Source organism: Rhinatrema bivittatum, chromosome 11 (genome assembly GCF_901001135.1).
Source record: "Rhinatrema bivittatum chromosome 11, aRhiBiv1.1, whole genome shotgun sequence".
NCBI lineage: Eukaryota > Metazoa > Chordata > Amphibia > Gymnophiona > Rhinatrematidae > Rhinatrema > Rhinatrema bivittatum.
Genome location: NC_042625.1, coordinates 65,451,145 through 65,464,600, shown reverse-complemented (window position 1 = coordinate 65,464,600; position 13,456 = coordinate 65,451,145). Strand labels below are relative to the sequence as shown.

Sequence of the window (13,456 nt, the reverse complement as noted above, 5' to 3'; positions counted from 1 at the left end):
GCAGCAGCAGCTAAGATCCTGTGCCAGCTGGAGATGATCCTGAGAGTGGGAGAGAAGACGATGCCAGGAGGGTGGAAGGGAAGTGACAATGCTAGGAGGGTGGGGGAAATAGAAAGTGGTGATACCAGGGGTGGGAGAGGGAAGATGATGGGGTGCCATAAAGTGAAACCAGTGCCGGTTGTGCTATGACATACAAATGGTTGGGAACCACTGTCCTAGAGGGCACTTTCTTTCTCTCTATATATGCAACTTTTCAATAAAGCATATAACAATTTTCCAGAAAAGGAAAACCAAAGTTCAATGCAGAAAAAAAAAACCAGGATAAGAAAGAAAAGGAGAGATAGAAAAGGAGAACAAAATGAAAGAAGCAAAAATGAAATAAAGAACTACAGTATACATTAAATAACAGCCTGTATAGTGTTGAAGCCTGCAGGTAATTTGCACCTGCAGACTTTAACCCAAATTTGCAAAATGTTCTTACGTGCAGAAGTGTACTTTGACAATTTGTGGGTTGTGCTGGTATGCACATATACATAGATTGCAGAAAGTTGCATCTGCTCCTGAGCTCATGCAGCTTTCTGTGTGTATATTTATGTGGATACTTAGCACACCCCTGAATAAAGGGTTACAATATTTCCCCTAAGGCCATAAAAGAATTTGTTCTCTGAGGCTATTTCCTCAAGCATATTTCCCCTCACCACAGATCCTAAAGGGTGGGATTCTTTCTATGGGGGTGAAGGTTGTTCTTGGCCCAGGAGATGGTGTGCTTTTCCTTAAGTGTGTGTACACAGAGACTGGGTGTTCAAATAAAATTTACTGATTATCTCAAAAACTTCCAATGAAAGAGCACAATGGGAATATATACTACCATCCACCTGGCCAAGATGGTGAGTTCTGGGTTCATGCCATTTTCTCACATTCCTGAGAGGGATCTTATCACTTTTCCCCTCAGTGGGTTAGGTAAATCCTATTGGGGAATCTCCTGAGCCCCAGAAAAATCCTACCCGAGTCCAAAGTTTGTCTCTTGCCCACAGCCTATGTCCTGGTCCCTTAGGGAGGAGATCCTGTTGAGGGGTCTTCTAGTCTTCTTCCAATAAAAGTAACTTCTCTGAAAGAAGTCTGATGCGCACAGGAAACCAGCTATACCAGTCCAGCTTCCCTGTTAGGATGAGTGGTTCAAAATCTTCCTTACAAATAAAAGGGGGAAAAACCTCTTCTCTGACCTAGAACGTGTGCTCACAGGTTTCCAGTCCTTGTCCTTTGGAACCAGAAAAATGGTCTTCACCAAAAGGCACAAGGTTCTGTATCAGACAACTTCAAAATTGATAAATCTCTTAAAATAGTCTCTCTAAAATAGGATGCAGACCCTAACAGGCAGAGTGTGCACTACTAGAGATTGCCTCAGTGAGCACAAAAGTTGAGTGGGGTAAATAGGCCTTATTCAACACTAGGGAAACCAAACATCAGCTCCTTATTCCTCAAAAGCTAAATCAAAATGATCACACTGCTCCTACTCCTAGTCTCCCCCCCCCCCCCCCCCCCCCCACCCAAGTAGACAAACTACTAATCACAGCCATCCTGAAGAGGAGGGGCTGTAAAGGACTGTCATCTCCTAATAAGTTGTTACATCTATGGCAGGGATCTAGAGCCATCTAGTGGCCAACCAGGGGGTTGCCACATTACAGAAACAAAGTATACATGTAAATCCTTTCCCTGCCTCAAATGCCTCCCATCCAAAATGCCACTTCTAGTGCAGGTAAAAGTATGTGCAAAACTGGGTTTCGAGTTTACTTTAACCACAAAACCCCCTAATTGATTTTCAAAGCGTCACTTATGCACATACAATAGGGTTTTTTTTTTGTGAGTTAAGTCACTTTGAAAAGCAAGCCCTAAGATGGGAAATCCCAAACATTTGTCTAACATAAGCCATCCACAAGAAGAAAAATAAAATATTTATTTATAAAATTTGTATCCCGCACTATCACTCTTTCTACACCAGTAAGAAGTTTACCATTCCTATAAAGCCTCGATGAGTTTGAATCAAAGACTGATCCAAACCAAAGCCATCAACCAAAGTGCTTCTTCAGCCATTATTTGTCCACATAAAAAGGTTTTAAGCATTCTTTTGAAATTTTTATTGCAGTCCATTAATCTTAAAGCCACAGGTAGCGAGTTCAAAATAATTGGCGCTCCCACCAAAAAAACCACAGTCTTGAGTCTTTGCTAGATTTGCTGATTTCACAGACGGAACATTTAAAAGACCACGCTGAGAATCTTAGAAACTGTGTAGAACTGTAAATTTGAAGGACCATGGAAGAGAGTCCAACTTCAACAGTCTGTGGATTATCAGAACGATTTTATATTTAATCCAATATTGAACCTTCAGAGAATGCAAATAAAGCAACACAAGGTGAAATGTGGTCCCCTCTGTCTTTTTTCCAAAATGCTTTTTATGAACACTCGGTTCTTCCACTTTTTACAAATATCTTTAACTGTGGGGCAATCAATTTGATCCTTTGGGGGTTATTCTGTATTAAAAGATAGCCATTATTGATTGTACTGTAGTTGGCTCAAGTGGCACCATTTGATAACATGTTTTTGTGTTATGCTTCAGAACCATTGGTTATCTTGTCTGCATATAGAATACATCGGTTTGTAATTGGGACATTTAAGTTGTAGCATGTCACAATGGTCTGTAAGGATTTTATATTTTTATTTTAATATTCTGCTTTTTGGCACTTCAAAGCAGATTATATTCAGGTACTGTACATATTTCCCTATCTCCAGAGGGCTTACAATCTAAGGCCTGGATTCACTATTCTGTGGGGGGGGCGCACCTGCGAAAGCCGGCAGCGATCGCACCATCACGGTGTTATCGCTGCCGGCTTTCGCACCCAATAGCGCCATCGTGAAAGGTGATGCTACTGGGCGCGCTACTGGCGGCAATAACGGGTCTTACCTTATCGCCGCCAGCGAAGTTACTGCCACGTCCGCCTCCTCGCCGCCCCAACTCCTTCCGGCCCCGACTCCGCCCCCGGCAACCTATCGCACGCCCCCTAAGGGGATTATTTTGTAAGCCTATCGCACGCAAAAAGGGACTTTTCGCTTGCGATAGGTTGCCGGGGGCAGAGTTGGGGTGGAGTCGGGGCCGGAAGGGGAGGAGTCGGGGTGGCGAGGAGGCGGACGCGGCGGTAACTTTCACTGGCAGCAATAAGGTAAGACCCATTGTCGCCGCCAGTAGCGCGCCCAGTAGCACCACCTTTCACGATGGTGCTATTGGGTGCGAAAGCCGGCAGCGATAACACCGTGATGGTGCGATCGCTGTCAGCTTTCGCAGACCCGCCCCTCCCTTCTCCCCCCCACCGCCGGATTCACTATTCTCTGGGCAATGGAGGGTAAAGTGACTTGCCCAAGGTCACAAACAGTGACAGTGGGATTTGAATCCTGGTTTCCCTGGCTACTTCTCCTCCTCCTTAACAAACTGGTTCGCCGGTGTTTTGGAAAACGAGACAAGCAAACTTCATGAAGGAGACAAGTCCAAATAAATTTGAACTTCATTTATTGAGATACGTAATTCATACAATGTTAACCTCCTGATGAAGTTCTTTTATGAAACATCAGCTGGTGTTAGATTTCTTTCTAATTTGTGCTTTTCAAGTAGGCTTTGGCAAATACTTTATGTACATTATTATAAGTGCTTGAAAAAATTCACAAAAAAAAAAAACCCAAACAAAAAACCCAAAACTCAGCCTTTTGGGGGGTAAATGATTAAGTAGTCCGGCGGTGGTACAAAATGAAACCACTTTACGACGATGGCTTGATGATACCCTGTCCATAAACAATATCTGTTAGTAAAAGAGGGGTTTGTTGGTCTTGCATTTGTTTTTACTTTGTCTTGGTTGATATATATTTTATAAAGTATGAGCAGAAATCCAGTCTCTCACCCCAGGAATGCCTCCACTCAGTCCAGGTAAACTTATACATAAACATGACAAATGCATGTAAGTTGACGCACATATCATGCACACTAAATCCTGTCACCGTATGCTGCCATTGCACACTTGGGCTGTGAATGCTGCTTCTGTAGCTTCCCCAAACCTCAAAGCCAGGTCTCTCCACACAGGAGCACATAGCACTATCCCTGAGCCAGCCTCCAGGCTGTGATTTGGTTTCTGTGCTTTTACCATTATCAAGTAAGGGCTGCGCTAATGTGTAACACTAACCTCAGAAAGAAAGCCTGATATTTGTAATCCATTGTCACTTTGCATTACCCAGGGTTGCAAAAAATACGATTTCAACCTATAAACTGAGCAGAATCAAGCTGAAATTCAAAGAGCAGCTGCACACACTTGCAGCGGGGGGGGGGGGGGGGGGGGGGGGGGGGGGAACGGACGGACGACATTTTAAGCCTTTTCCCCAGTCAGACACTTCACAGGACAAAAGGTTTATAACACATGATCAAAAAACAGAGGCCTGTGACCACAAAATACAACAAAGAGAGAGTGACTTCAAAGACAAATATGAAAACAAGGAACTAATAAAAGCAAAGTAAATAGATAAAACTGCAGGTATCAATAAAATAACTATCCACAAACAAATTAATAAAATCTAAACGCATAATAATAGCGGGCCCGATACTGAAAGCACGTTCAGTGCTTGATAGCCGGAGAAGTAGGACTTATCCAGCTAGCATGATAGCGAGTGGGCAGTGGACGGATCTGGGCAGCGCTGGTTATCCGCGTAACTTTTTTTTTTTTTTCAAATGTATGTTTTTTATTGAGGTTTTAAACATGAACTTGCACAACTGGAAACAGACTTTGGAAACATAAGAAAATACAAATAAACAGTTGGCGCAAAGTGGTGAACATATCCCTTCCCCAAACCTCCTCCCTCCCCTCATGGTAGAAAATTACCAGAACAGATTCAGTTATATCCATATTTAGTCCACAGAGTCTCAAGATAAAAGCCAGTACAGCACAGCAATGCTGCCTATCATGTCCTTAGTTCTCCCACAGTTGAACGTAGATGCACAAGCCTTACAAATACCACTCATTTTCCCGTTGTGTTAGTACGAAAGATACAGTAACCTCTACAGGTTAGCCCCAAAGGTGCAATGTCAAAGATTACAAACATGCAACATAATCTATGAAAGGTTTCCAAATCTTCGTGAATGAGGTCAGTCTGTTGTATTTGGTTGCTGTTAAAGACGCCAGCTTATGGTATTGATGTAGTATGTCAATAATATCCTGAAGTCTCGGGATCTGAGACAATTTCCACCGAAGAACTATCTGACTACGTACAGCAATAAACATTTGAATACAAAACCGTTGTATTTTATTGACATTATCAGGGAATATTTGCAATAGTGCTGTGTCAACAGAGGGTACCAATAGAGTTCCCATGAAGGTACTCAACCAAGCAAACACTTCATCCCACAGTTTCTTAATCAAAAGGCACTCCCACCATATATGCAGAAATGAACCCTGTTCCCCACAAGCCCGCCAGCAGGAATCCGGGACAGAGGGGTAAAATCGGTGAAGCTTATCCGGAGTAAGGTACCATCTGTATATTATCTTGTAGCAATTTTCTTGCATACGTGCAGATATAGAACACCTCCGAGCATTGCTAAACACCTCATCCCAAGTCTTTATCCCCAATTGTCTATCCAAATCAGACTCCCATCGGGTGATAAACTTACAAGATTCTGGCAAGATAGGAAAGAACAATTGATATAATTTAGATATCGAGCCTGGGAGCCTATCACTATGTAAACAATAAGTCTCCAACATCGACCGTCCCACACGTAGGGATCCGTCCCTCTGTAATCCCTGCACATAGTGGGACATTTGTGCATATGCCACAAAGTCGTGATGATCAAGTTGAAATCAAGCAAAGAACCTGTCCCTGGGTATAATGGAACCTGGGATAATAGGTGGCCAATTGTGGTGATCCCTGACTCTCGCCAATGTTGTAGGCATTGAGTGTGGTAACCTGTGGATAGACAGATGTTATGTAGTAGGGATGTTTGGTAAAAGTATTTATGATCCCCAACTATGCGGCGACGATTATTAGCCCAAACGTGTAAGGTGACAGCTTGCAACCAGGGGATGGCCCGTATTGGCCTCCAGGTAGCTCGAGGCTGCCATGGTATTGCAGATAGTGCCATAGGTCCCACTACCTTCTGTTCCACGAGTGCCCACTGCTTTGGGGCTACCTGGCGATGTATATCTAGGACAGCTCGTAGTTGTGAAGCTGCATAGTATCCTAATAGATTGGGGACACCCAAGCCCCCCGCGTTTTTGGTAAACACAATACCTGGTGTGCTAATCGAGGCGGGCGACGCCTCCAAATGAAATCAAAGATTTTTTTCTGCCAGTTGCGCAAAATCGGGGAAGGGATGTACACTAGTAGAGATGAGAAAAGATAAAGCAATTTTGGTAAAATATTCATTTTGGCGATTGCAATCCTACCTAACCAAGAAAAGCTTCTCTTATTCCATCTACTCATGTCCAGAGTGAGTTTATCAATGAGGGGAAGATAGTTTCAAGAGTATAGGTCCAGCAGCTTAGTGGATAGTTGTGCTCCCAAGTATTTGATATGAGTTTTGGCCCACTTAAATGGGTAGCGCACTTTTAAAGTCTGAACTAGGGTGGAATTCAGGTTGATACTAAGTAACTCCGATTTATCAAAGTTCACCTTTGAGACCTGCGACCTTGCTGAACTGATTTAGTTCCCGCATTACTCCCTGTAGTGATTGAACGGGATCCGTTAATGTTAGTAATACATCATCAGCAAATGACTACAGTTTATAGTGATTCCCTCCTTAATTGACCCCATGAATATCATTCGAAAGTCTGATCTTGGTAGTCAGGTGTTCGAGATACAAAGCAAAAAGCAAGGGTGATAAGGGACACCCCTGTCTGGTGCCACGTCTAATGTCAAATGCTGAGCCATACCCATTGTTTACCTTAACCCTCGCTTTGGGATAATTATATAGTTTTTGGATCCATTTAATGAAGTAGGGTCCAAATGCTAGCTTTTGCAGGGTAATAAACAAGAACGGCCAGTGAACTAAGTCAAACGCTTTTTCAGCGTCGATGGATAGTAGTACCGTCGGCTCCCGTTCCCTACGGACCCATGATTAAATCAAGCACCTTGCGGATGTTATCTGCCTCCATGCGCTGTGGCACAAAACCTTCTTGGTCGGAGTGCACCAGACAAGGTAGATATTTATTAAGTCGTAAAGCTAAAAGCCTAGCCAAGATCTTAAGATCAACATTAATGAGGGATATTGGCCTAAAGGAGCTACAAAGTGTAGGATCCCTCCCAGGCTTTGCGAGTACTGTAATACCAGCCACATTTGCCTGCAATCCAATATTCCCATCCTCCCTAAGGCTATTATAATATTGAGCAAGCGGTTCCGCCACCGTATTAGCGTATTTTTTGTAGTAGGCCCCGGAGAACCCACCGAGGCCTGGTGCTTTACCTAGCTTGAGAGATTTAATAACAGAGACTACCTCCTCTGCTGTAATAGGGGCCTCCAAAGACTAATGTTGTTCTGGGGTTAGGGAAGGCAAGGCAAGATCTCGCAGAAAATCTGTGATGTCCGACTGCTGGATATTCATCCAAGCGCTATATAGAGTGCGATAGAAGTCAGAAAAAATCTCCCTAATCTCAGAGGATTTTGTAAAAATTTTCCCTTTGTCATCTTTGATTTTAGAAATATTATTATGGGACATTTTAGTTCTCAATTGCCTCGCCAATAGGCATCCAGCCTTGTCTCCTCCCTCATAATGCGCCTGCTTAGTGATGTCCAGAACATGCAGCACTTGGTTATTATCCAACCGATTTAAAGTAGATTTCAGCGCTAATAACTTTTGATACCATCGATTTGATTGGGTTCTCATGTGATCTTTAGTTAGAGTAATCTGAGTCAGTATGTCCGTGCTAGCCTGTAGCCATTTACACTTGCACAGCGCTGCCCTAGAAATCAATAGCCCACGTGCTACAGCCTTTGAACACTCCCAAAGGGTGCCAGGAGTAACAGTGGGGTGTGCGTTTAATGAAAAATATTCCTGAATTTGCAGGTCTAATTCCCTGACAAAGTGAACGTCTTGCATTAAAGACTCATTCAATTTCCAAAATCGGTCTCCCATGTCTCTATTACCCATATCTACCTCCAGCCTTATGGGAGCATGATCGGACCAAGTGATGGTCTCTATTTCGGCTGCATGGACCTGGTTACTCAAACTGTCTATCAGGAAATAATCAATGCGGGAATAACTATTATGAGGTGAGGAGTAAAAGGTATAGGAGCGAGATCTTGGAAAATGATTCCTCCAGATGTCTATGAGGCACCAGTCCTCCATAAGCCCCTTTAAATGACCCTTAGCCCTGGGTGAGGTGGACACTGAGACAGTGGAGTTATCTAATTCCTGGCAAAGTGTGATATTGAAATCCCCTCTGAGAATTATTGAGCCCTCTGCATGTTTCAGTAATAGTTCTTGGATCTCCTTCAAGAAGGCTTCCTGGTCCCTGTTAGGGGCATATATTGAGACTAATGTATAGACATGGGAATTCATCCGGATTTTTAGCAGGACATACCCCCTCCATTAAATGAGATAAGTACTCAAACACTAGATGGGCTGAGATCAGAATGCCTGTGCCAGAGTATTTAGTGTGAGTCCCACTTGCCGCTAAACATGAGGATAATCCCTGTAGGCTACAAGGTGCTCATGCCTCTTCTTTAAGTGGGTCTCCTGTATAAAACATTATATCAGCTTTATGTAATTGTAATTCTTTTCTAAGTAAGAAGCACTTCCTAAATGTATTTAGACCGTTAACATTTAACAATAGTAGATTAACCTTAGTGTAAAGAAGAGAAAAGGAGTTCCCCACTGTGAGACCCGCTTACATCTATTGGGAGAAATGGAGAGAGAGAGGCATTGAAAAGATAGTGCAGTCTTGAACATAAATGCATGAAATACTGGCAATGGACTAGAATCTGTAAAATGTCAAAAAAGAAGATTATTTCCACCTTTACCCAAATCCCATCCCCATATGTACTTAATTCGCTAACCACCCATCACAAATCATGACCCTGGGGATGCATAATATGCAACACCTGAAGCCCCCAATCAGCCGCTCCCTACCCCTGAAAAACAGTAATACAATATAGCTAATAGGCATTCATTTTCATGAAATGTGACTGCCCAGTTATGCGCATTAGAAAGCAAGTAAGGCTCTTTAGGATAACAAACTAAAGAATATCTGCTTTACAGTACCGAACATAGTAATCCAGAGCTAGAATACCAATCTACCATACATATGCAGAAGGAAGTTCCAGTCCCTTTTACTAGTCCATCATCCCTTCTCAGCTGGTAATCACCCTTCCAGGTTTGCTGCCTGCGAAGATGGCCACGGCCCGGGCCTGGCCTCCGCCATCTTGGAGTGTTATCTGCGGGTGGACCAAGTTGCTGTGGAGGATCAACTTTGAAAGTGATAGCCAGACCCGCTTGTCGAAAGCATTCAGCTGCTTCATCCAACGTTTTCATCTTGTAAGTGACTCCCTTGCCATGAGGGCAAAAGGGAATGCCCACCGGTAGCGTATCTCCTCATTACGCAGGGCAATGGTCACTTCTCATAGCTTGAATCTTTTTTGTAGAGTTGATGGAACCAAGTCATTATAAATAGAAATCTCATGGTCTTGCCACTTCCCACTGGGGGTGAGATCTGGCAAATTTAAGAATTTCCTCCTTGACCCGATAGTGATGAAATTTGAGAATTATGTCCCATGGTTGATTATCCCGGCAGGGACCCAAGCCTGATGTGCCCACTCCAAATCACTCTCTCATGCACAGCCTCCGACATGCAGCTGGGAATCGCTGCTAGTGAGAATGGATTTGCAGATGTCCTCCGCTGTCTGCATACAGTCCTGATATTGCTCCGTTTCTGGAATTCCCCGCAGGCGGAGATTTGCCCATCGCAAGTGGTTCTCCTAATCTTCTAATTTTTCCGCCAGTGCCTCTAATTCTGTGGAAAATGTTTTATTTTGTAAGGCCAAGGCATTGATCGCTGCACTGTGATAGTCGGCTCTCAGATCGATTTCATCTACGCGATGGCCTATCACGGTCAGATCTTCTCGCATTTATAGAAACATATAGAAACATAGAAATGACGGCAGAAGAAGACCAAACGGCCCATCCAGTCTGCCCAGCAAGCTTCACATTTTTTCTCATACTTATCTGTTTCTCTTAGCTCTTTGGTTCTATTTCCCTTCCACCCCCACCATTAATGTAGAGAGCAGTGATGGAGCTGCAACCAAGTGAAATATCAAGCTTGATTAGTTATGGGTAGTAGGGGAAGTAACCGCCGCAATAAGCAAGCTACACCCATGCTTATTTGTTTTACCCAGACTGTGTTATTCAGCCCTTATTGGTTGTTTTTCTTCTCCCCTGCCGTTGAAGCAGGGAGCTATGCTGGATATGCGTGTAGTATCAGTTTTTCTTCTCCCCTGCCGTTGAAGCAGAGAGCTATGCTGGATATGCGTGAAGTATCAGTTTTTCTTCTCCCTGCCGTTGAAGCAGGATATGCATTGAAAGTGAAGTATCAGGCTTATTTGGTTTGGGGTAGTAACCGCCATAACAAGCCAGCTACTCCCCGCTTTGTGAGTGCGAATCCTTTTTTCTTCTCCCCTGCTGTTGAAGCAGAGAGCTATGCTGGATATGCGTGAAGTATCAGTTTTTCTTCTCCCCTGCCGTTGAAGCAGAGAGCTATGCTGGATATGCGTGAAGTATCAGTTTTTCTTCTCCCCTGCCGTTGAAGCAGAGAGCTATGCTGGATATGCGTGAAGTATCAGTTTTTCTTCTCCCCTGCTGTTGAAGCAGGGAGCTATGCTGGATATGCGTGAAGTATCAGTTTTTCTTCTCCCCTGCCGTTGAAGCAGAGAGCTATGCTGGATATGCATTGAAAGTGAAGTATCAGGCTTATTTGGTTTGGGGTAGTAACCGCCGTTAACAAGCCAGCTACTCCCCACTTTGTGAGTGCGAATCCTTTTTTCCACATTTCCTCTTGCTGTTGTAGCTTAGAGCGATGTTGGAGTCACAGTAACCATGTGTATGTTTATTGAATAAGGGTATTGTCTCCAGGCAGTAGCCGTCATTCTGGCGAGCCACCCACTCTTTATTGACGGCCTCTTGATTTTATGGATCCACAGTGTTTATCCCACGCCCCTTTGAAGTCCTTCACAGTTCTGGTCTTCACCACTTCCTTCGGAAGGGCATTCCAGGCATCCACCACCCTCTCCGTGAAGAAATACTTCCTGACATTGGTTCTGAATCTTCCTCCCTGGAGCTTCAAATCGTGACCCCTGGTTCTGCTGATTTTTTTCCTATAGATGCCAGCATTTCGACCTTATGGGATTTAAGATCTGTCCGCAGCTCCAGGAACCAATTTCGGATTTCGGCCCGGGTCGGGAAATCCGAGCAGTAGCCAGATGTATGTGGTTCCCCAGGTTCAGGAGCGTTATTCAGTTCGCCAGCGTTATCAGCGGCCTCGTAGAGTTCCTCGGCCTGCTCCTCGCTTGCGGGCGGGAGCTCCTCGGCAGCTTTACTGAAATAAAATTGCTTCAAATCGGCCACTCGTTTGTGGGAAGCCATCTCGCTGCTTTCCCCCAAATATATTTGGCCATTTTATAGCACCAGGCGTATTTTATAAGTATAAAATGCCACTCTGATAAATATTGGGAGCAGAGCAGGCGGATCAGGCAGCCATCTTGCAGCACTGCTCACTAGCTCCCCCCCCCCCCCCCCCCCCCCCCCCATCCGCGTAACTTATACGGCTAAGTAGTGATATTCAGCCTTAGCCGCATAAGATATGCAGATAAGTTAAACCTGCCAATGAGCAGGTTTAACTTAGCCGGGTATAACTTATCCGGCTAAGTAGCGGCTTGACCGTGGATATTCAGCCATGCTGCTGAATATCCCGTGTAACTTAGCTGGATAACTCATATCCAGCTAAATTACTTAAATGGCCATCTTTCAATTTTGGACCCAGCAATAATAATAATACAGCAATCAATAAACATTAGAGATAAAGAATCCTGGCGATCATATTTCAGCAACACCTGCTTCAAGGGATAAAAATATTCAGTATCAAGTATAATCTATGGTGACGTGCAGCAGATTGTGACAGAATACTTTTACCCTGTGTTTGGGAGTTTTAGCAACCACTGGAGAACTGAAGATTCCCTTTTAGTTTCCAATTTTGTATATCTGTTTGGTCCATTCTTACTGGACAGCAGTCTGTCATGTGCAAAGATTTGTTCATTTGGGTTTCTCCTCCTCTTCACTTAGCAAAGGTGCCACAATCTTATTTTTACGCTACCTGATACTGAATACTTTTATCCCCCTTTTGTCCTTGAAACATGCCATGCCTGTTTTTTTAATATTATAAAGAATGGCTGCTGAGGGGTTTGTGTAACAGAGTCATGACAATCTCAGACTTCTAGATAGCAAGCCCCTTGTCCCAGCACTCTCAGGACAATAGGCCTCCCCTCTAACCATCTCCGCTATGTTCTGGGCAACGAATGCTTCTTATTATGAATGGATGCCATGTTGGGAACTGTTCTACTTACCCAGTGGCATGATAGAGAGGTATTTTCCCCGAAATTTGCTGGCAATGGTGATTTCCTGCCAAAGGGTCCATCCACATTTGGAGTACACATGGTGGGCTGCTGCAGGAGGGTGATGACTCACCTATGAGGTGAACAAAATATCAATCCTACATAAAGCCTCTAAGAGGATTTTTCCTTTGCCATGCTGATGTATACAAGATTGCAGAAACATAAGTAAAAGTGAAACATAGCTGGTACTGGATGCAGGTATGAGAATTGCTTCATGCTTTGCAGGAGACCACATCTTTCCCTGGGAAGGGTAGATCACAATATCCACTGCAGGGGTGAAACCAATTGAGAGAAGAGGCATTGGTACAGGGTTAGGGGAGGGATGGGGCAGCAGTGGTGACCAGGTCAACCTCTGCCCTCAGTCAGCAAGCAATCCTAATCAACCAGGTATTTGGCCAGCAGGGAAGCTGGGGAGGGACAGTAATGTAACCCTTTTGTAAAGTGTTGAAATTTGTTTCTCTGACAGTCTGGAGCTTGGCCATATTATAGGTCAAGGACTTAGACCCAGGCATTTTCCTCTACCCAAATATTTTCTTTCTTTTTTTTTTGTAGCATTGATAAGTGCGATTGTGGAGGCTGCTGAGGAAGTGAGGCAGAAAAAAAGAGAAAAAATTCTGATTTAGATGAACTTTCCGGCAAACAAGAGAGAGAGGTGAACGTGCAGACAGTAGTATGGACAAAAAAATGACTGAGAAGCTTACGAGGCAGCACGTACATGGCAACTCTTGCACATGCTCAGTACTGAGCTCAAAGAGAGGGTCTAACCTGCACCAT

General features: G+C 44.0%; 1 protein-coding gene across 7 annotated transcripts in view; it reads right to left on the bottom strand.

Moving 5' to 3' along the window:
• OSBP2 (oxysterol binding protein 2) overlaps nucleotides 1-13,456 on the bottom strand; it is a 299,091-nt gene that overhangs the window by 28,813 nt on the left and 256,822 nt on the right. For all 7 annotated transcript variants that reach the window (XM_029619307.1, XM_029619309.1, XM_029619308.1 and 4 more), the window contains one exon: nucleotides 12,635-12,755. In XM_029619307.1, coding sequence (XP_029475167.1) covers nucleotides 12,635-12,755 — 121 coding nt within the window. The remainder of the gene's footprint in view (nucleotides 1-12,634; nucleotides 12,756-13,456) is intronic.